This window comes from Neodiprion virginianus, chromosome 4 (genome assembly GCF_021901495.1).
Source record: "Neodiprion virginianus isolate iyNeoVirg1 chromosome 4, iyNeoVirg1.1, whole genome shotgun sequence".
Classification (NCBI taxonomy): Eukaryota; Metazoa; Arthropoda; class Insecta; order Hymenoptera; family Diprionidae; genus Neodiprion; species Neodiprion virginianus.
The window spans coordinates 12,882,915-12,906,080 of record NC_060880.1 but is presented as its reverse complement, the minus strand read 5'-3'; the positions used below and the strand labels follow the sequence as shown (position 1 = coordinate 12,906,080).

Genomic DNA, 23,166 nt, shown 5'->3' with positions numbered 1-23,166 from the left:
AAATCTGCAGTTGCAACAAGTTGCAACAGTAATTAGCCAATTAAGTGCGGGGGCGACCTCCCGGTGTCCAAATCTACACGGTCAGCGTTAGTTCGCGCCATTCGACGGTGTTCCGACGATTCTCAATTTCGTAACTTATACGTACAAGATGTTAACAGAAGGTATCTTAAGATAATTCTCACGCATTCATCCACACATCTTAACAAATAATCTATTTTAATTTGGTGGTTCCAAAGGTAGTGGTTTATCCTAATTATTGATGATAATTTTGACTTAAAAAGAGAGATATTCCCGGGCTGAGCGCCGCTGTTACTAGGTCAGTAATTTTATAGCGCAATTCCTGGTGTCAGCAAATAAGATACAATGTCAGCGGATGCCGAGGACTGTACGTGACCTTATTAGAATATGAGATTGTAATGAAATAATTAAAGAAATGAAATGAAATGGAATTTTGAAAAAGGTACGCCAAGGCAGTACGTCGGGGCGTAACACCATCAAGGGGTAATAGACATTGCTTAGACGAAATCAAGGGTCACTTTCTCCAATATTTTTTAAGAAAAAAATTAATATTTTGTAATTCTGTTTTTCAGACATGTTAATATAAGTCTTAAATTACAAGAATTTTTTTTCAAACATTTCAAAACAAAATAGCGCTGGAGTGGCTGACGAGAGAAGACTTTTTTTTCTTCAATCATCTCCACGGGAGAAAATCATTTTAAAGGAAGATGCCAAAATCTAGCGAAGTGTGTAGGATTTCAGAAATATTAATTTTCACAGAAACCGCGTTCGTTTTGAAAGGAAAAGTTTTTTTCTTATGAAAAATATCGGTCATAAATCAATCCTAAAATCGTTAAATTTCGAAGAATCGAAAAAAATATCCCACGTACTTCATTAAGAAATGTCATTGTGAAGCTTCAGTTGGAGTCGATCAGTCAACAATTCAAGGTGCTAGTTGGTCGCCCACCTTGAAAAACATAGTTTTGGGAAAGACAGTTTTGAAGTTTTGAGTACTAAAATGTTAAGGAAATTTATTGTTTACTTTTTAGGATGTACTGACTACACATTCTCAACCAAAAGTGAATCTAATCGACAGTATTGAATACTTTATGGTAAGATAAAAATCAGAAAAACATCAACAATCAGAAAGACGATAAAAAAATCAAATTTGAATAAGAATAATGTCCGAAAGGTATTAATAAATTATTTAAATGAAACGTTGCTCAACAAATTTTTAGAAAATGTTTTTTTTTTTCACGAATTCGTTAATTTTTCTGAGTACACACAAATTTCTAAAGAATTTTCTCATCATCTTGAATTTTTAAATTTTGAAAAATGGAGGAAAAATCGCGAATTTTGGATACGTTCCCGTAAAAACGTTGTACATTACAATCAAGAAGTTTCCAGGGCACTGAACAAATAGTTTCGTAAAAACAGCCTTTACAAATAATAATTTTTTCACCCAGTATTCAATATTGTTGACGAGACGCATTTTTGGTTGAGAATATATAACCAGTACATCCTTAATCTGCAATGTCTGGGCCATATCAATTGGCCTTCCGAACAGACATTTTTCTGTTCCTCATCCTCTCTTGATGAAATAGTTTCTCTACGGGCTTCTCTTGACTCTTCAGTGAGGGAGCGCTCAGATTGCGCAATACGCGTGGCGTCAGCTTCATAGTAAAAGTTACAACAGTGAAATCCAATTGTTGTACCAAGTTGACTCATGACTTATATTATTCCCTTATAATTATCATTGAAATGAATGACTGTAAGGCCCACAGCAATATCGATGACAGTTTTGCCACTGGAAACAGCTTTTGAAGCCATTGACTATATCATCAGTATAAAACTTTCGTTCGAGTTCTGAGTAAACTTCGTAAATTGGCTGCGTTTCCTGCTTCAAAAGCTTCATTCGGCATTGCTGGATCATCCTCGTAATTAATTTTCTCTCCTCCGATTGCCTTTCGCACTTGCCAAGCACACCATGATCTTGGGCCCTCTAGGCATAGATGGTGTTGAGGCTTCTCATTACTTGGAATTTTATGATAAAGCGTAGTGCAAATAGCTTTTTTTATCTTCATTATAATAACAGTTTCTACGTATAGCCAATCCGTACTAAATAGTCAGTTCATCAATCATCTTGCCTATTAATTTACCTCTGCCTTTCAATTTTTTATTCTTCGCTACATTTCGGAGCAGAGTGCTATTCTTTTCTGAACTTGATCAGTACACTCTTTTTTTATTTATACTTGGATTTTTCTCAACAACAGCTTTAAAGGTCCTATACCGCCACCATCCCCCACATAATTGAGATCAGTAACGCAATTTTTTTCACTTACACGAAGAAACATCTCGAATCCACTGGCAACTGCCGACTTTACAGCCGACTCCTCATGATTCGCTTCGTAAAATGTTTCATGGAATTTCTAGAATTGAATATACGTAGCTGTATCTTGCAACACGAATTGGCAAAAACGCGACAGCAAAACACGAGATCGTAATTCGGATAAATGGGTGCCTATCTACCTCACTAAATTCTAAGAATTATCATTACGTATACTCGTATTATTGGGCACCAGGAACATTATTTTCTATTTTACCACCTTACCTTGGCCACGTGACCGGATAGCTCGCGGTATATATCGGCACTGGGGCATGATGATCGTTCAAGACTTCCGGCAATTGAAGTTGAGCAAATTTCTTTGGAAGAGGATCGGGGTGGACTTGGATGAAATCACACAGAATGTAAATTGTCACCGTACCTTGTTTATTATTTTAATCTTTGGTCCTCCAAACTTCCCCACTCTCACACTCTACGCTTCTTTCCACTTTCTTTCTTTTGCACTCAGCACGTGATTTTCACTACTATACTGTAGGACGAAGACTGCCCTGCTGCCGCGCCGTGGACACAGATCGGCGCGGCGTGTCAACAGCTCAGCTACGCGAATCCTTGCCTGTCATGGCTGTTCGGCGCGCGTATTTAAAGCCAGATTGAGCTCGACTAGGTTCTTAAAACTCTATGAAGAGGCAAGTCAAGTTGACCTCGCCAAAATCTTTCACACTTTTCCGGATCATGCATGCTTTAGAGGATTCACTTTTAACCAAAACATCAACCACTTTTTCAGTGTACCACCCTATAAGAGAAACAATCTCAAAAAGTGATGAAAATCCTCTTTTGCGCCAGAACCTATCAACTGAGTGATCCCGTTGTTTTGACCTTTCTTAACAGACACTCTCTTTGCGTTCGCAGCAGCATTTTTCATCAAGAAAGGACACACAGATTCAGACGCCTTGCAAGTAGTTTTGATAATTTCATCGTAGCTTGTTTTGAAATACTGGTGATGGTAAATCCACGATTGCGCAAAATTGTTTTTATCCCAAATATGTATACCAATGCCCAACAAACGCATTAGAAAAATTGTTCGTCTGTTTATTTTATAAGCCCTGTTATTAATTTATTGACAGCTGTTTATGTATACAGGAGTAAAATCATCACAATTTGCAAAAATTTTGAAGCCTAAGCCTTGTATACTTTCTTCAGTAAATTTTACTGATTTGTGGCACACTAAAACAGCAGATAATGCGGAGCAAACTATTGAAAAGCTCAGTATGCGATAGTCAAAAGTACTATAGTAATCAACGTCATAAGTTTTTTTCGATACCTTCAATTTGTTTGACGCCGTGCTGACGCTCGACGCTCTAGCGTATATCGATTTTGAACATTGCAGCCTTGAATAGTTTTTTTAGAGACTTTATTTTTACCGTCTCTCATTCCTTTGCGTGACTGATATTGAATTCCACTCATTTCAATAACAAATTATGATACAAACACTAACGAAATCACTACACTACGATTGACTACTTTAGAAAAATAATACTCTCGGGCAGTCAATAACTCGTTATTAGCCGCCAGATAAACACAAAATTTGAAGAACGAACATTTGATGTTCGCTCTCAAGTTACCGGCAAATTGGCATCGCACCCTCATTCGAAAAATCAACTTTTTGGAAACTTAAAAAATTTCACCTCACACACAGACTTTTGGGTATCAATTTAAATAATTAATAAATCATTTAAGTCAATAATAAAAAGGTAGAAAAAGTAAATAATAATACAAGGTCGTAAGAAGAACTAAACTAGCAAATTAAACTAGTCACAATTTCTTTTTTATCCAACGAACTTTCTACAATAACTTCAAATTGACAAGTACTAATAGCCATACCCCAATACATATATAATACGTGTAGACCGCATGTGATTGCATCATGTATACATATAACAGACTTGGATTGACCGTGTAAAAAGTGGGATATACACATGGCAGGAAAATTTTTCTGATTTGACCAAAAATTGAAGTCGAAAAATCTTACCTTGTTGTTCAATCTTGCCGTCATTAGGGTCAGACCAAGAGCGAAACGCAATCGCAAACCAATCTCCGGGCACGGGTGCGGTGATGTTCTGCACCTGTTGTGTTCCATCGCTCGTAAAGAACAAGCTATGATGAGGAAATCGCGCCTCCAGGAGATTCTCCGGAACTTTGGATTTGTCAGGATTTACGAACGGAATGCTGCCAGGCTTGATGTGGACAGTAATGTTCTGGGGTGTGCATCGGAAAATGCCACCAGTCTTGACTTCATTCGCATGAAACCTGACGAGCAAACCACCGGAAACAGTTATTAGAATTGCATATACAAATTGATACAGCTTATGAGCTTATTTAACTCAGGGCCGTTGACTACAACTACACCAGCTGAAGTATTGAATTGCCAACTAGTGTTTAAGATCGTTTCGGTGGATATGTGAAATTGACACTTCAAATTAAAAATACACAAAAAATTGTAAGTGTGCTTACTCATCCCGAACGAGTTTGGAAGTGCTCCACTATTTTCAAAAATAGTCCAGTCGAATCAATACTGAAAAATCTATTCCAATAGTTTAAGGGGGGGGGGGGGGCAACCTTACTAAGCGTCTCATTTCGGAAAACAATTCACTGCTGATGTTTTAGCCGATAGTTCTGAAACTGAAGATGAAAAAAACCGCATCTTAAAAGTACGAACGCCATATTCTCCACGACACGAATTCCTTTTGTAACTACATACTTAGGACTAATAGTTCTGTGTCGATAGTTATTTAGTCGCCGAAATTTGCAGTATGTTGCACACATGATACTCCCTGGTATTTGTATTTTGTTGCCGTCACAAATGTGAAAAAATAATGTGCCGACTCCAGAATCCAGAATGCTACACCCAGAGTTTGTTACTGTAGCAATGCACCGAAGTTCGTGGGCAGGTACCATCCAATTATTGGTGAAAAAATTTAAAACTCTTGTGGGTAACCACCCCGGTATAGCTATCAGAGCGATACACACGGCTATGCGAGCCACACGAGTAACTGACCTTACTATAGTTTTCAGTTATAGGCGCAGAAACCAGCAACTTTGACCGGCGTCCAGAAATTGTCAAGTCAATTCCCGTATATTGATTGGAAAATGTGTTATTGATTGGAAATATTTCAGTGGGTGAAAGGAAAATTTTCAGAATGGATTTTAGAGAAATGGGAAGGCTTCTTTGAATGTAAGTCACGTAATTATAAATCGCCGTTGCATTAAATCGAAGTCAGTTGTCGGACCTAATCTGTAACTCTTGACACAACCGGTGTCACTCTATCCCATTGCCTTCGGCACCCCCGACTTCATCTTGTGCATGATCATCTGACCCTCGGTAGAAATTGCCTATTTCCGCCCATTGTTGCACCATGTACAATTACATATCGATGAATGTTAACACTTGCTTCAATAATGCATTCACTGAGTCGTACTGAATATGGCATAGATGCTATAGGAATCCGTCGTTCAGCTTCCATACCCATACCGCATCGTTCGTGCAAGTGGACAACGTCAAGCTCTGATATTCCGCTCTTGTAGCAGCACAACAGTACTGTTGTAAACAAAGACCCGATCATAGCTAGACGAACTAGAAATCTGGCAGTCACAAGCACTCCTTTATCTTAGTGTAATAATTTAGTTGGGAAAACCAAGCATTATTATTATTATACAATCGATAGGGTGGTTACAATTTTTATCTAATAAACTTTCCCAAAATTTATCTGACTTTTCCTGCCAAAAGATTCAGAATTACTTGACCTTTTTACAGGTAATGTGGAGCCGTTTTTACAACTTCATAAAATTTATAGAAATTATACACCTCTAATACATAAATTTGGATTCAAGAACAAATAATATTGCTTCGTTTTACAAAAATATTCATTGCCATAACATAATGTTGATTTTAATATTGCCGCAGATAATACATAAAAGTCAAAACACAACAACTTGTACTTTGTCCACTACTTTGCATATTAAACAATGAACATGTCATGCATATATATATATATATATTAAAGTAACGAAATCACAAGAAGAAACACTACAGACTAAATAAGTATAATAACTTAACACTGCCCAGCAAACACATCTTGGACCATTGTCAAAACGTGTATACGGATAATTGACAAAATGATTTTACATTGATACAACGTCACAATCTTATAATTTTTTGTACTCAGCATAGCCAAGATAAACTCATTGTATATTATAAATATATGTTTTTCACAGTAAGAGTACCTGAACTTATTATGTTAAGTATAATGTTAATATCATATTCTCAGAATATTTTCATGTCTGACGCCGCTAGGATGTACCCAGCACGACTCATCAATACGTATCCGTTACGATTTGAGTTATCAAAACTGTTATGTAAAAGTAGTTTTGGATTTTTAACTTCTTGACATGTGATGACAATGTCATGTAAAATTATTCATATTATGGATACATTATTTATTCTTTCAAAATTCGCAGACTTCGTGACATAATGGCTAGGGAAACCAAATGATATGCGATGAGTGTAATGCCAATACGAAAAAGTAATATATGGTTGTTTGAGTTTGATCTTGCCGATTTACGCAAATTTTACACGTAAATTTCACTGGACATGTAGTGAACATTCTCGCAGCCTTTCGAATACACATCGGATTATAAAATCGTTCAATCGGAATACGTTGGTACAGCTTCATTTATACTTCAGAACGATTTTAAATTATTATTAGTGAAAATTTAAATGATAAATGATCTCACACGAACTGGTAGAGTGGCGGTATTCAAGGCAGCTAACGATAATTGAAGTATTGAAGAAATAAAGGATAAAATCAAGTCAGGGAAAATTAACAGCTCAATCAGTCGATTATACCGGGACAATCTCTTGAAACTATACATATAATGCGCATGCGCGAGTTTTATCGGCTGCTCGGGCAGGCTGGCCACTCCGAGTTTCAGCTGTCAAACTCTGTTTCTGGCGGCGTTGTAGTTCATACGAATTTTTGAGGTTAGAATCTTAAACAGTCGAGGTAGTGACTCGGAAAGTTGATGCTAATGCTCTTTGAAAATTGGCTTTATTCGACTAAAATGAGAAATCTGTTTAAATGTTGGGTGCTTGGAAGAAACGCAGCAGGTAGGTGCGAACACTTTATTTCATCATTTTTATTATTTCGTACATTAGAAATAACAATGGAATTTTTATCTATCAACAGGTAATACGGCCAAAATAATTACATCTCTGATATTCACTGTTATCTGCCCATTCAATTTGTCAGACGTACAAAGATCATCGCCACTTTCAAGCAACTAGGCAACTTTCTCACTTTTTTGTGATTTCAGGCGGTAATATTGAATTTTATCACTTTCGAAAATGAGACATTAAACCGAGCGTTCAAGAAATTTGAATATCTCACTATCTGTAACGGAACTGTGAATCTTTTTTTTCCTGAAAATCATTCAACAAAATTTACGAATAGTCGATAGTCAATGTATTTTTTCCGATTAACAAATTATTGCTACTACTATTTAAAATTTCTGAATGATTATCAGAATTTATTTCGCAAATTTTCAATGATGTTCGATTAAATAAATGAAGGGAACCTAATACTCAAATTGAAAATTCAAGTAATATTAGATTTATTAAAATGATTTCTGTATTTCATGTTAGTGCGGTTCGAAACAAAGAAGATCTGATCGAAAGCGTAAAACTCAGGAATGTAGATCATATCCTGTGACACAAGTTGAAAATCAACTTTCTCAAGACGGGCGTTAACGTCACAATTAGCTTCAAGGACAATCATGTTTTAGAGTAATGTCAATTTTAAAGTAATGTAAAGATAGTGTCCCTTGTTCCATCAAAATAAATGAATATCTAATTGTAAACGAAGTTTATGAAGATTTTTTTCCAAATAATGTAATTCGATACAATATCTTGTTCATAGTTCTTCTAACATCAACTTCCAACAAGGATATTGGAAAGAGTCCCTTTGTTGCTGAAACCATTATAAAATTCTTGGTTTTCAATTCGTGCTATTGAATAACTCAGTGTTTCAGGTTCCATTTTCAATCTCAAAATGGGATTTTTTTTGCTCCAGATAATGCTAACATGAAATGCAGAAATAATTGCGGTACATGGAGATTCACAAGCTTTCAGTCTTAGCGTAGGACCCTATAAAGAGTGTAAAATTGAATTTGGTTTCAAGTTATCGTGCAACTAGCTAGCCAGATGACACCGTCAACTAGGTTAAATTTAAAGACATTTTTAACTGAACTTATTTAACAGTTCTAGATTTAGATTGATTCAGTTTCCCTAGCAAAATTCAACCCTACAATCTAATTGAGGACTTGAAAAACTATTTATCTGAATTCAATGCCAAAGAGAGTAAAAGTAAGCTTCAAAATAAGATACCAAATCAAATAGTATAAAGTTTGAAAAACAATGCTGATCAATAATAATGCTTAAATTACAATGGTGCACAGAATGATTCCTCGGTAGAATGAATTGGCAGCAACGGTTAAGTAACAAACTTATCGCTATTGGCTCGATCAAAGAAAATGATGGGATATTCAGCCATTATGATCTGTAGTATATCCCGCTCTTCAATTTTGCCTCAACTGATGTTAAGAAGGTGGCGATGGCCTGATAAAATTGACTCTGGCACCTGATGTCTGACGGAACAACCAGGTTCGATGGTTCTAATGATTGCACCGCTCGAGAAACCAGGATCCTTGCCACCTAAACATTTTGACCATCAGGTAAGGCATAATTTTCCTCGTGTTAATTAAAGTTTAAACTTCGAGCCTGCTGAAAAAAAAACAAATTTTATTATTGAATCCATGTTAAAATATTGTCATTGTCAAAGATCACGTAATTGGAAATTTACTTACATGCTTCCATGCCTGACAAATTTGGTCCCGCTTTGACAATGAATTATTTCGTACCTGAAAATATTAGAAACTATTATTATCAAACAGGATCTTCCGGTATTTTTGAAAGCAAAAAAAAGGCAGCACTTTTTGAAAGGCAACCAATGGCCAGACGAGGGGTGATCAGAAGAGTGGAGATTGGTCTCCCAGTGTTATCGGACGATTGTCTTGTAAGTTATTGTTTTGTTTCCTAATTTTTCATTAATAGCATGATTTACACTTTAATATTAACTGTTGTTCTTTTCCTCTTTTTATTCTTGGATATCTGGTGAACCCTCTTTGTTAACGGAACATTGATTGTTGTACAATGGAGCTGCAAAAACTTTGTCAACTAATCGATGATGTCGGCGAGGGTTTTTGTGAGTATTGCGTCGGGTACGTTTTCTGTTAATTGCTACTCTTTGTCCTCCTAAGATTCGTGTTTAAGATGAATAATTTCTTTATTCCTTGTTACTCATTTCTTTTATTTATTTCATGTTCATCGGCACTAATTACTGACTTCTGGAGCACTGCACCGTAACGAATCTACTCTGGAAATACCTTCTACTGGGTCTCAACCATTCATTTATTTTTAATTTTATGTAAATAAAAAATCTGTTCACAGTAAACATTGTTTTTACTTACCTACCTCCGTTTGTCCAGACTCCCACTTGTTAATGACATTTCACGTTGAATTTCAGATTTCTTCTTTCAATAAATAACACCCAATTTCTGTATCATTTGATATTTGCTTTTCCGTTAAATTCTTTATTGTGTCGGTTGAATATCTTCCGAAATCAACCACGGTATTGCTGAACGATACTATTCTTCTTAGACAATTCACGCTACGTAAAAATAAACAGCAGCATAACCTCAATCCATGGCTTTACGGGCGAGAGAATTACAGCTTTTGTTTCATTTTGTGTACGTTGGCGCCTTGCTCAGCAGATGAAAACATCACCGCGGCGCGATTTCACCGACCAATGAGATTAAATTATTTGGCGCATGCGCGTTATATGTATAGTTTCAAGAGATTGTCCCGGTATGTATTGTAACGTTGTTCGGATCGTTCGATCTATGACAAGACAGTGGACGAACGAAGACTTGGTTGACGTGACAACGATCGATAGATTGATTGAACAGTTGAGTTTGGGAGATGAAAGAGGCGTGACGTTTGAGTCTAGAATCGGATTTTTAAATAAATATTCTACCGCCCACTTTTCTCAGTCTCTTTTCTTTAAAACGTTACATTTAGTGTCAAATGTGTTACAACGAACTCTTTATTTTTTTTCATTATTAAGTGGTGTTTAAAAAATTTGGATCATTTGTGATTACTTTTAATCATGTCTTATCGTAAGACACGAGCTTCGTCCGAGAACCAGAAAGCGATGAACCTGACCGTATTCACCACTTCGAGAAGAACTCCGAAAAATGATTGAGGACAATTCTGTTCATTGGAAACGGAATTGAATCGATTCAGAGAATCAGCAATTGCGGCGGCTTTAGAAGCAGCTTCAACTACAGCTCGAGAAATTACAACTCAAGCTGCTCAAGAAATTGCAATAATTGCGTCAAGAGAAGCTGCAAAAGAAACTGCTCATCGCATCCTGGCAGAGATTAATTCATCAAGGACTCAAACTGCAGATATTGTTTCTTCTATTAATCTTAATTCTCCTATCACTCCGAATCCTTCTGCTTCTCAGGTAACTTGTCAAACTATTATTCATGATGAGAGCAATTCTGCTGCTCCTGTTTTACCTCTCTCAAACGCAGTTTCCTCTGATCAATCGAGTTCGGGCTCTCGTCAATCATCAAACTATCTTAAACCCGATACTTTTGATGGAAATAGCTTGTGGGATCAATATTTTAAACAATTCGATATGATTGCAATTTTCAATAAATTTTCTATTGAAGAAAATGCTATGGTTCTTGCATCCTCACTCAGAGGTTCCGCTCGAACTGTTCTGGACAGCCTTGATTCAAAAGAATTAAAAGATTTTCTGAAGTTGAAGAAAGCTCTCGATTTCAGTTTTGGTGCTATCCAATTTTCAAATCTGTCTTTTAACGAATTTAGCGCAAGAAAACAGAAATTTGACAAGGATCTCGAAATTTTTGCGACCGATTTGAAACGTTTAGTTCTTCTGGCTTTTCCTGAATCGAACAACGAAACTCGTGACAAAATTGCTTGCGTTCATTTCATTTCCGGGATCGCAAATTTCAGCACTCGTCGAATTCTCAAGAATTGAGAATAATTCTTCTCTTAAAGTTGCTCTGATTCGAGCATAGGAAATACAAGCGATTAATCTCCTTGAAAAAAATTCATATTTCGAATCGAAAAACAAAGAGTTTTCCCAGAATTACTTGGAAAAAAATTCTCACAAAACGAACTCTGATCTCAATGTTTCCAACACTTCGAACGAAACCAACGACGTTAATTTTTCATCTTATCGAAATGCAAGGAAACGAAATCCTCCTGAGTGTTGGTTTTGTGGCAAAATTCGCCATTTTAAACGTTGTTGTAGAAACGTTCCTTCTTCTTCCCAGATTACTAGAAATAACTCTCAAATTATTATCTCAAAAAACTAGAGAAAGGCGAGTCGAAAAACGTATCGACTCGACTAATACAAACTCAAGAAGTTTTCTCCTGTATCAACGAATCTAATTTAAATTTAAATTTGACTTTGTCCGGAAGAATTGCAAACAAATCGTGTGAGATGATAATAGATACTGGTTCGGAGATCACGATCGCTAATGTGGACATTTTTGCAAATTTGTTTCACTTATTTAGAAAAGTACCCAAGCGGTTAAAAATATTAACTGTTTCTCGGGAAAGTTTTCCTTACGAAACCATTCGCTCTACGAAAATTCAAGTCGGAAACCTTTCAGTCGAATTAGATGTTGTTTTCACTAAGATTAAAGGAGATTGTCTTCTTAGATTAGATTTTCTTCAAAAATCTGATTGGCTGGATGGATTTAAAATGTCTGTTGAAACAAAAGTTTTTTCATGGAGATTTTGAACGTATTCTGTCAGTGCAACAAACCTTCTCTAGTAATATCCTTGACAAAGATAAAATTCCCGAACATCTCTTAACAATTTTCGAAGCTTCTCTGAATTTTTTTTCCAGAGAAAAAATTGCTCAGTTTCGAGACTTTATCATTTCTTTCAAATCTAGTTGCGCAAGGGATTCAAAAGATTTAGGACGTTGCAGTATTATCAAACATAAAATTGATATCGGAGAAGCTAAACCTTTCAAATTGTCACCTCATCGTATTCCGACTCAATATCGAGAATCAGCTGTCAAACTATTGGGAGAAATGATCGAACAAGGTGTAACGGAACCCAGCAATATTCCTTTTTCTTCCCCTCCCGTATTCATCCCAAAGAAAGACAAATCTATTTGATTTTTTATCGATTATCGTTTCCTCAACAATATTACGAAGAAAGATTGTTACCCAGTACCTTGAATTGACGAAATTCTTGATACGGTAGCTGGTGCTGTCTGGTTTTCAGTCGTTGATTTAAAAAGTGGATATTGGCAGGTCGAAATTGAAGATTCAGATAAAGAAAAAACTGCTTTTACCTTTGGAAACGAATTGTGGCAATTCAGGGTTTTGCCTTTCGGTCTGTGCAACACTCCTTCTAATTTTGTCCGATTAATGAATATTGTCCTCAAAGATTTAACTTGGAAAAGACCGTAGACCGATAAGTATATCGAATCGGCCCCAGAAGGGTATAAGGTTCATTATTTCAGGGAATGTTGGTACTATCGAGGTACTTTTATTCTGCAAGTTTCGGAGCTCTATCCATTACTGTTTCTGAATAAATCGAAAAATACTGAAAATCAGGAAAAATTGTTATTCTCAGAAACTTATGAATCGATTGATCTGAATACCGGATATGTTTTGGGGGGCGATAGTAGCTTCTGGAAAAAAAAAATAAGAGCTATATCGGTTTATAGGATCCTTAAAAAAAAACTAGTTTTTTTCTTTAATTTTCATTTTTAACCATGCTACGATTACGGTACATTCATGAAACTATTTTTTCTGAATTACTCATTCAATTTTCGATGAAATTATGACTGTTTCGAGTTTTTTAGAAACGGTACGCCATATTGAAATAAATAAAAATTCGATTTTTCATTAAAAAATCGATTTTCTCAAATATTTTCACCCTCGAAATCACAAAAAACGGAGCTTATTCAATTACTGTACTAGTGCAAACAACAGGAAACATTAGAAACACTCCTGAGAAATCAACTGTTCTTTATTTAATGACTACAATATTGATATTCAATTATAAACCATAATCAAATATATTAATTATATTAGTCTGTAGATGGTAAAAGTCTATTTCTGAACCCGTGACCAGTCCTCCTCGCTATCTTCATCAATTACGGTAGTAATATTGTCTTTATTGAATAACGTATTAAGTATCGAAGCTGGTCTAGGTATTTTAGCCAAATATCGTCCGTGCGCTAAGTAAAAAATTATTGCAGCAACGTGTGAACAGCAACCGATTGTCCTTAGTCCATTAGCACATTCACAGCAATATCTTGATATTCCACTCCATCCAATTGTATTTGGTTTATATTCAACAAAACATCTGTAAACCTTTCTTCCAATATGACGTGATCATACTTGAGCCTTCAATATATTGGTTTTATCTCTGACAAACTGAATAGTTATGTTATCTGATTCATCCATCATCTCTGCTAAGTATGATATTGCTTGTTTATATTGATAAGAATCCGTAAATAAAAATTTCAAGTCTTTTTCGGTCATTTCTGGAAAATCTATTAAATCACAGGATAGAATTGTCTCAAATGGAAGTTTTTTTCGCTGCCAACCATTTTTATCTACTTCATCAGCTAATGTATTATCAGTGTGATTTCGAGATTTGATCATTTCAACAATTTCATCTGAATTCTCTACATCAGAAGTAACACGTTTGTTGAACTAATCGTGAAGAAATGATGCGATTCTATAAAAAATAACCGACTCTAGGTAATATTTTGTTGTCGAATTTTTGGTCGAGTAGATGATATTTTTGTTTCAGCTTTCCATGTGTTGCTTCGACTACCCAATGAATTTTTGTGACATATCTTGACGCATTAGATTCAGTAGTTGTTAAACGATTTCGTTTGCCTTTTAACGCCGGCATCAACACTTGATAACCTTTTTCTTCCAAGTGCGCCTGAACGTCACGAAATCCTCGATCAACAACAAAAACCTCACCAGGTTCCAATAAATTGCAAATACTATTAGAAGTATCGATAATGTCTTTCATTATAATGGCGTCACGCATGTTGGCGTGATAGGGCCCCAACATATCTACTATGTATCCATTTGTTGTACAAATAGTATATGGTTTACATAACGCTACTTTTTTCTGTCCAGAGAAAGACTTTCTTTGATATGTGTTATTTGAGCTCTTTTGATGACGCGCATATGTCCCATCGCAAATCAAAAAGAGCTTATCACTGAGATCGGCGTACAAACTTTTTAATAGTGGTGATGAATTATTTTCAATGAGATCATTTCGGGACATAGATCGATAACCAAAGTAACGAGGTAATAAATCTTTTTCGAATGATTGTTTCACTTGTTCACAATACTTTGAAACCAACTTTTCATTTTCCAATTGTAAAGTCGCTGACATCAATCAGTTTGAGTTTCCAGTACGTAGCTTAAATAAAAATACAATGAGAGCTTGAGTGACCGTACGAGAATCTGTATTCCTCATACTTATTAATAAATCACGCAACTCGATTATGTTTTCGCGTCTTAATCCAGTAAATATGGAGAGTTGTTCATCGGGTATACGAAAATCACCCATTTTATCAATCAGTGTAGAGTCACATTCAACAGCCAAGCCATTTATCATTTTTGTTAACTCTGGCGATCTTAAAATACTTCAATTAGAATAAACTTGCAATAAATGCAAATTCTCAGTATGAAAGCGTTGTTTTATAAGATGATCGCTGCAGCATCGATTTCCGTCCGGAATGAAAGTTCTTTTCTTGATAAAGCATTGAATACGAGCATTTTGAGGAACGACTACTAGATTTTTATTTGAAGCAGAACATACAAAACAATATCTGTGAGTCACAACAGTTCTTTCTAACAACTCACTCGAATCTGAAGGTAACTCATCTTCCAAAAATGTTTTCGGTTCCTCGTCGTCAAGTTTCGTTTTCTTATATTTTTTTACCCGGCAATAAAAACACAAAACATCACCAACTACAACCGGACGCTCGAACATAGTTGAAAACTCTTCAGCATCTTCATCGGATTGTACATATTTTGGAGCACCCGGTACTTTTTTTTATGAATTTTAAGCAAATGCAACACTTTGGATTATTAGTTTTAGATGTAGACGTGTTTTCACTTAAATAATAATATCGTTGAATGGATTTTATTATTAAGTACAGTAAAAAGTATAAACAATACTTGCTTAGAATGTCAATAGTAAATAATTTTGAGTTTAGATACAGATCTAGTGGATTTTCATCAAAACAAAAAACAGTGTTACCAATTGATTACAGTGCCATCTTATGAATGCTAAATGAACTGATAGATGAGCGGGAACGTTTGAATTCTTTAAAACGTAATCAAATTATATAAAGGATAGTACTTGATACTGATTTATTCATCACAGTGTAAATAAGGTTTACAATAAAGGTTAAGTTCATTAAATAAAGAACAATTGATTTCTTATGAGTGTTTCTAATGTTTCCTGTTGTTTGCACCAGTACAGTAATCGAACAAGCTCCGTTTTTTGTCATTTCAAGGGTGAAAATATTTGAGAAAATCGAATTTTTAATGAAAAATCGAATTTTTATTTATTTCAATATGGCGTACCGTTTTTAATTACCAAAGGAGAGCTCCAAACTTTCAATGTTGGTTGCCCTTTAGAACGAATTGCTATAGATATCCTTGGACCTCTTCCTAAATCAACCAATGGAAACAAATATCTTCTCGTCGTCGTGGATTATTTTACCAAATGACCTGAAGCGATTCCTTTACCCAACTTTCAAGCCACTACGGTCGCAGAAGCTCTCATCAGTCACGTTATTTCTGGTATTGGTGTTCCTCTGGAAATACATTCAGACCAGGGTAGAAATTTTGAATCAGACGTTTTTTAAGAAACATTAAAACTCTTAGGAATCAAAAAGACCAGAACAACTCCTTTACATCCGCAATTAAATGGTTTAGTTGAACGTTTGAACAGCACTATCCTTTAATATTTGTCGAAATTTGTTTCGGATAACCAAAAGGATCGGGATAGATGGATCCCTGTTTTCCTTTTGGTATATCGTTTATCTAAACACCAAACAACTGAATTCTCTCCAGCGATGATGATGTTGGGAAGAAAACTCAAACTTCCTCTAAATTTTTTTTTCGGAAATTCTCCATCGAACAATGAGACTCACAATATTCCTGGGTTCTTCGTTCAGCTTAAAAATGAAATGAATTCGGTACATGAGAAGGTTCGAAATAATTTAATTTTGAAAAGTGACAAAGCCAAAGCAAGATTCGATTGGAAATCATACATGATTTCTTTCTCTTATGGACAAAAGTTCGGCTTTATTGTCCCCGTAAAATCATAGGCAAATGCCTGAAATTACAATCGAACTGGGAAGGGCTATTCATTGTGAGAACAAAAATAAACGATTTCGTCTTTCGTATTCAGAAAGGTTCCCGAGGAAAATTTAAGAGCGTTCATATCGATCGGTTCATTCCATATGAGGAATAGTTTGAAATTTTGAATTTGAGAAGAAAGAAATACTGTGGTGCCAGTTCAGTGAGCATTGATGCCGGAAAGTGATGGAAGATTGCTTGGCTGGAGTCTTGAACACTAATTCGGAATACACTGGGGAGGTGTAGAATTAGCGTTCTGAAAGGATTTCCGGAGAATCTGAAAGTGGATGCCGTTTAGCTTATCAGGCCTGATAAGAGTTCGGTAATTGCTTGAAGGTGGCTGTCTTGGAAATGCGGGTAGTCTATTCCTTTAATCCAAAAAAAAAACATGTTTTATTATAATTAATTCTGATTGAAGGAATATTCTAAAATCCTGGAAAAGAGCCCGAAAAATTAAAAAAAAAAAATTTTTGAAAATAAAAAGAAAAAAAAATCTTTCCTTGAGGGCATCGATGTCGGATTACTTCGGGTTAACTGATTCTCGTTTTGGTGTGGTTATTTGCGTTGACTCAAAAAAAAAAAAAAAAAATTGAAAGGTTTGTGAAAGGATATTTATGAAAGGATAAAAAAAAACATTGTTTGGTTCTCAGGTTATCTGTGTGCCCTGAAAGACCCCCTTCTTTTCCTGATCCCTGCCAATAAAGGATGATCTTCATTTCTGTTTGTTAAACCAACAAGGACGATTCTTGGATGAGGAGTGGTGCTGCATCGCTTTGAAGAGGAAAAGAAGAGAACACTGATGAATTTTCATGTTTTTGAATGAAATATTTGAGCATGGACTTGAGACATAGACTGTACATTTTAGAGTAGGAATTCGTTTTGTTTTAATTAGCTTTTGAAATGTACACACTGTCCTTCCTAGGTTTTTTAGTCATGCAATGGTTTTCCCTCGGGACTTGGGTGAATGCCAGGACAGTGTAACGAGGTCGGGTTTAAACTTGGATGGACCATGACAATTACATCCCGGTGTTTCTTTAGATAGTTGCCAGGGCGGTAACTTAAAGTGGTGGGGGGTAGTGTAACGTTGTTCGGATCGTTCGATCTATGATAAGACAGTAGACGAACGAAGACTTGGTTGACGTGACAGTGATCGACAAATTGATTGAACAGTTGAGTTTGGAAGATGAAAGAGGCGTGACGTTTAAATCTAGAACCGGATTTTTAAATAAATATTCTACCGCCCACTTTTCTCAGTCTCTTTTCTTTAAAACGATACAATATATTAACTTTTTGATGAAAAAAAAAAAATATATGTATATATATATATATATATATATATTCGGATGTATACTCCGTTCAGGGGTTCTCCAATATACGTTACGATATATATTCATTAGGGTGTTTCAAAAAAAGACGATTTTTTTTTCTTATGGTGTCCAAAAATTGATAGTATACCTGACAACAAAAATTTTGGCGCCAATATGAGCTCTTAATATCAATAGTAAGGTTTGCCTCTATCCATTTCTTTATTTTCCATTTAAATGACACGGAAAAATTTTTTTTTTATTTTCGAATTTTTATCACTTTGGAACGGTTCATCGTAACAACAATCTGAAAAAAGAGATTTGTAAGAAATTTCACGCTCTACAAAAAACGTCTGAAGATCAAAGTTCCCCAGATCAACCGTTTTAAAGATATTGTAAGATTATTTAAAAATTAAAAATTAGGCTAAATCAATATTAAAAATCTTTTATCAAACTATGAGGAGTAGAGTGAAACTTTTAATTTATTTATAAATATAACCACACATGAGCCGTCATTATGTTTAAAATACATTCATTCATCCATTCATTCATTCCAGGTGTATATAGTTAAAACGGTGTATATTGTTAAAATTGGCGGATATCGTTGAAATTATAAATCATTGTCAATCACTGTTTTTCGTCGAGGCACTATATTTTCTGATATCACGTTAATGTTCTTAGTTTTATCGTCTCTTTTTAAATTTGGGCTTGGGTTTGGAGTGTTTAATTTTTGATTTTAATAGGTCCGTCCTCGTCGTTTAGATTTACTTTTTATTCTCAGTTAGTCGACTATTTCAGAGAGGAACACCTCCGCACCTCCTTCCTCCTGGAGAGACGTAGAACCAGCCTCTTAATTTCAAATTTGTGACCAGGTTCCCCACTCCCTGGGTCTAACCTAATCCACTCGTGCCGTGTTCATTGCGCGGTTATATTTGAATCATTACAATATCAGCGATCAAAAATAACACTAATCAAAAATTTCAAATATTTTCCAATGAAACTACAAAAAAATATCATATGCCATATTTATATAATTTTTTATGTAAAATTACTTTAATTCTGTTGACCTGAAGACTGTAAACTTTTTTTTCTGCTAATTAATTCAATGCTTATCTCACAAAAAGCGCTAATACATAAATATAAAGGTTAAAAATATCACATGAATGATTTTTGGGTCTGTTTTATAACAAATTATTTTTTTTTTTTTTTTTACTAAGTACTAAGAAATTTTATTGAACAATCAATTCTTTATAACAAACAACAATATAAACAACTTGTTATCAAAATTTTTTAACTTCGAAAAATAAAAAAAGAAATTTTCCGTGTTATTTAAATGGAAAATAAAGAAATGGATAGAGACAAACCTTACTATTGATATTAAGAGCTCATATTGGCGCCAAAATTTCTATTTTTAGGTATACTATCAAATTTGGACACCATAGGAGAAAAAAAAATTCGTCTTTTTTTGAAACACCCTAATATACATAAATATATATGTATATATATATTGATACGAATTTGAACAACTGCCCTTTACAATATATATATATATTATATAACACCAACAGTGCCCGTGACATATACAAAACATGTCAACAATTGACACAGACAGCTGATCGAGACGACCATCGACAGCGACTGTGACCTGCTAGCATCCAAAATAGTAAACAAAAACGACGGACGCTAACCAACGCATACCAGGACGACGACCCACAATAGGACACACGAATAGGGAAATGACGTCGACAGGATCATCCAACAACAGTTCCGGGAGAGTATGAAACTGGAGGACCACGAAGAGCAGTCACCAGTTGTCCGGCATGTAACAGTTGAATTTAGCCGCCAGAGAGACTACGGAACTCAGTGATAGGTAGGTCCGTAGGGAGGGGGGCTTTCACCTAAGCGGTGATACGACGGGGGAGAATCGATCGAGAAGTGGAAGAGAGAGGACGGTGGAGAATCCATCGAGCGGGAAGCGGGAGACGACGGATGAGGGGATCGTCAGCAGAGTGTGCTCGCAATAAAGAATCATCACGAAAGAAGAAAGACAACCGACGAAACAGTAAACGCATTCGGATTCCCGATTGAGGAAAGCCCACCAAGAATGACGGACGAGGGAATTCGAATTGGCCGGGCACGGAATTAGGGATCTGAGGATATCCCAATAACGCTGATGATAAGTTTTATCTACGTTCTGACCTGTCCTATTTTATTTGTAATTTTATGAGTATGACTTTTATGAAATTGTTGTCGTCCTAGATGTCCGCCGTCCCCATTTTATTTATACATTTATTTATTCTTTTCGTTGATATTTATTCGCTTCGCTTATTCGATTCTAATTTTATCCATACATGTCCTTGAGTCATACCAACGTCCGAAATTTCGTTTAAAATAAAACAATAAAAAACAATAAAAGAAATTTGATAACGGGAGATTTTCGTTAATTGCGAGGGGCTCCGCAATTGGAGTGAATCCTAGTCTACAAAAACCGCGAAAACGAAAAGACCGTTACAGGCAAAGCGCCGAACTGCGTCACACGGTTAGGGGACCAGTTGTCCGGCACAGCGCCGAGCTGCGTCATATTGTAATAAGGCGTTTCTCATCTAGAAAGCGTTATCGAATTTAGCTTCACGAGGTTTATAGAGGAAATTCAAGCATAGAGCTTATTCCGAATTATAGCAAAGAGTATCAAAGTTAGAGTTCACGATAGCCCGGGAGCCGCGTATTTAACGTTTGACTGTAGGGATATTTAGGAGCAGAACCGACGAATTCTGTTAGATTTATTATTCCTTTAGTTTTATTTTTTTATTTCAGTTCTCTACGGTTATATTTTGTTAAATCTTATTTTTGTCTACAGACAAAGACCATTGTACTTGGATTAATCGCTATTAAACATGTGTTATAGTTAAACATACACTCGTTTGTCTCGCTGTAAACGCATTCCTCGAATATATAACTTTATCTTGAAAAAGGGGAAATAAAACCAACAGCCAGCCAAGGATTTCCCCGGTCTGAAAGGTTAGCGGTGTTTTGGGTCAATAACCCATATCAAAATATAGGCAGGCGACTCTGTTTACTCCAAGTTCGCGATTAGAAGGGAGTACTGGGAAACCCCTATCTCCGACTAGGTGACATACGCTTCCTACACTTGTCTTTGGTTTATGCAACGGCCTATAAGCCCTTGTCTTACTGAAGGGAGCAGCGGGCCGAGGTGCTTGTTCACATATTCAAGGCGGCTTTGGTGATACCTAAGTCCGTGCAGTTCGATCATCGGATGGCTTGGGTTGATAACCCATAACAAAATATAGGCAGGCGACTCTGTTTACTCTGAGTTCGCAATTAGGAGGGAGTACTGGTTAGCCCGTATCTCCGAACAGGTGTCATATGCCTCTCTCACTTGTCTCTAGCTGAAAGCAACGGCCGAAAAAGCCCTTGTCTTTCCAGAGGGAGCAACGGCGGAGGTACTTGTTCACATTCCTAGGCGGCTTTGGTGATACCTAAGTCCGTATAGTTCGACTATCAAGGGTTTTTGGGTCTGATAAGCTGATCCGGCTTTTATCCATCGGAGGGGGTTCCTTATAAATCTATTAAATTTGACAAAGAACATACTAATAACTGGTTTATCACGTAGGCTGTGGCCCAAGATCAGCCGCACCCGTTACAATATAAGTCCGGAAATATTGATCGTGGAGTAAAAAAAGTGTGAGAACCAAAATTGAAGGAAATACAATTCCACCCATTACGATTTTTTTGATAAACTTGATAGTATAACTCTGCAAATGTTGATCCTACCGTAAAAATGATAATAACTAAACTTGTGGGAAATTAAATTTTCAATAATTTTTGGATCTAACTATTTTTGCTCTAAAGTTGTAAATTAACGAGTTATTTCAGAAAATCGAAAAAATTGAAATTTAAATCAAGATAGCGGCGAACGCAATGGCGGGATTTTGCCGAAAATCGAGATTTAGACTTCCAAAAAAAAATTGCTTCCCCTAATTATTTCCATTTGAATATCTAACTCGACTGGACTAATTCTTTTCTATTTCTTATCGCAAGTAACTTCGTGACTGGTTGGCTCTTACTTACGCAGTCGGTAGTGACTATTGTTTTATTTAACCAGGGGCTTCGCCCCTGCGCGCTTCGCGCGCCAACCTCACCGCGGCACTACGCATCTCGGACACTCGGCGCTACGCGCCTCACTATTTTCTTATACAGTGTCTGTTAGACAGGTGAATTTATTTATGCTGATTTGATGACAGGTGCAAACTGTTGATTGGTTGTTTCCGATCAACCCGACATTGCTATTGACTCCCTATGCAGATCTGCTCAGATTGTTTTCGTCAACGAATCCACTCACATGTACAAAAACCCCGATGCCATGCATCCCCAATTGCATTTGGCGACGTATTTTGCTATAGTTATTATTTTCCCCATAGTAGAAGAAATTCATAGCTTTGCTATAAGTAGAATTTCTAAGGCTTCAGACAAATTAAAAACTCGTTATGATATTCGAGCCAGGGATATAAAATTTAATCCCGGAGATTCTGTCTGGCTCTTTCAACCTCGAAGACAGAAAGGACGATGTCCGAAACTACAAAGAAACTGGCAAGGCCCTTACTTAGTGATTAACCGGATCAAGAATTTACAGGATCCGAAAAAACCTAATTCTTCTCTGATGTGACTCTCCTCGAGCTCTGTTTCATTACTTCTGCTAACATGTTTGCCAGTATGATATATTTGAAACGATACTCAGTCTCACCTCTGCGTGTCGATCTTGAGTGCCGTATACACGATACGCCAGCGCGCGAAAAAGACAATTCTCGTTGGGAATCCTCTTGATAATTTTCGTTTGCATGTTCATTTTTTGCGTGTCAGAAACAGATACCTATAAAGATATTTGTCAAAGACTGTCATAAACAGCCGATGACAGCTGTGAAAGGA

The 23,166-nt window shown here is 36.1% G+C and overlaps 1 protein-coding gene across 4 annotated transcripts in view; it reads right to left on the bottom strand.

The window, feature by feature from the left end:
- Positions 1-23,166, bottom strand: part of LOC124303006 (transmembrane protein 8B-like) — a 498,471-nt gene that overhangs the window by 137,485 nt on the left and 337,820 nt on the right. For all 4 annotated transcript variants that reach the window (XM_046759670.1, XM_046759669.1, XM_046759671.1 and 1 more), the window contains one exon: positions 4,371-4,648. In XM_046759670.1, coding sequence (XP_046615626.1) covers positions 4,371-4,648 — 278 coding nt within the window. The remainder of the gene's footprint in view (positions 1-4,370; positions 4,649-23,166) is intronic.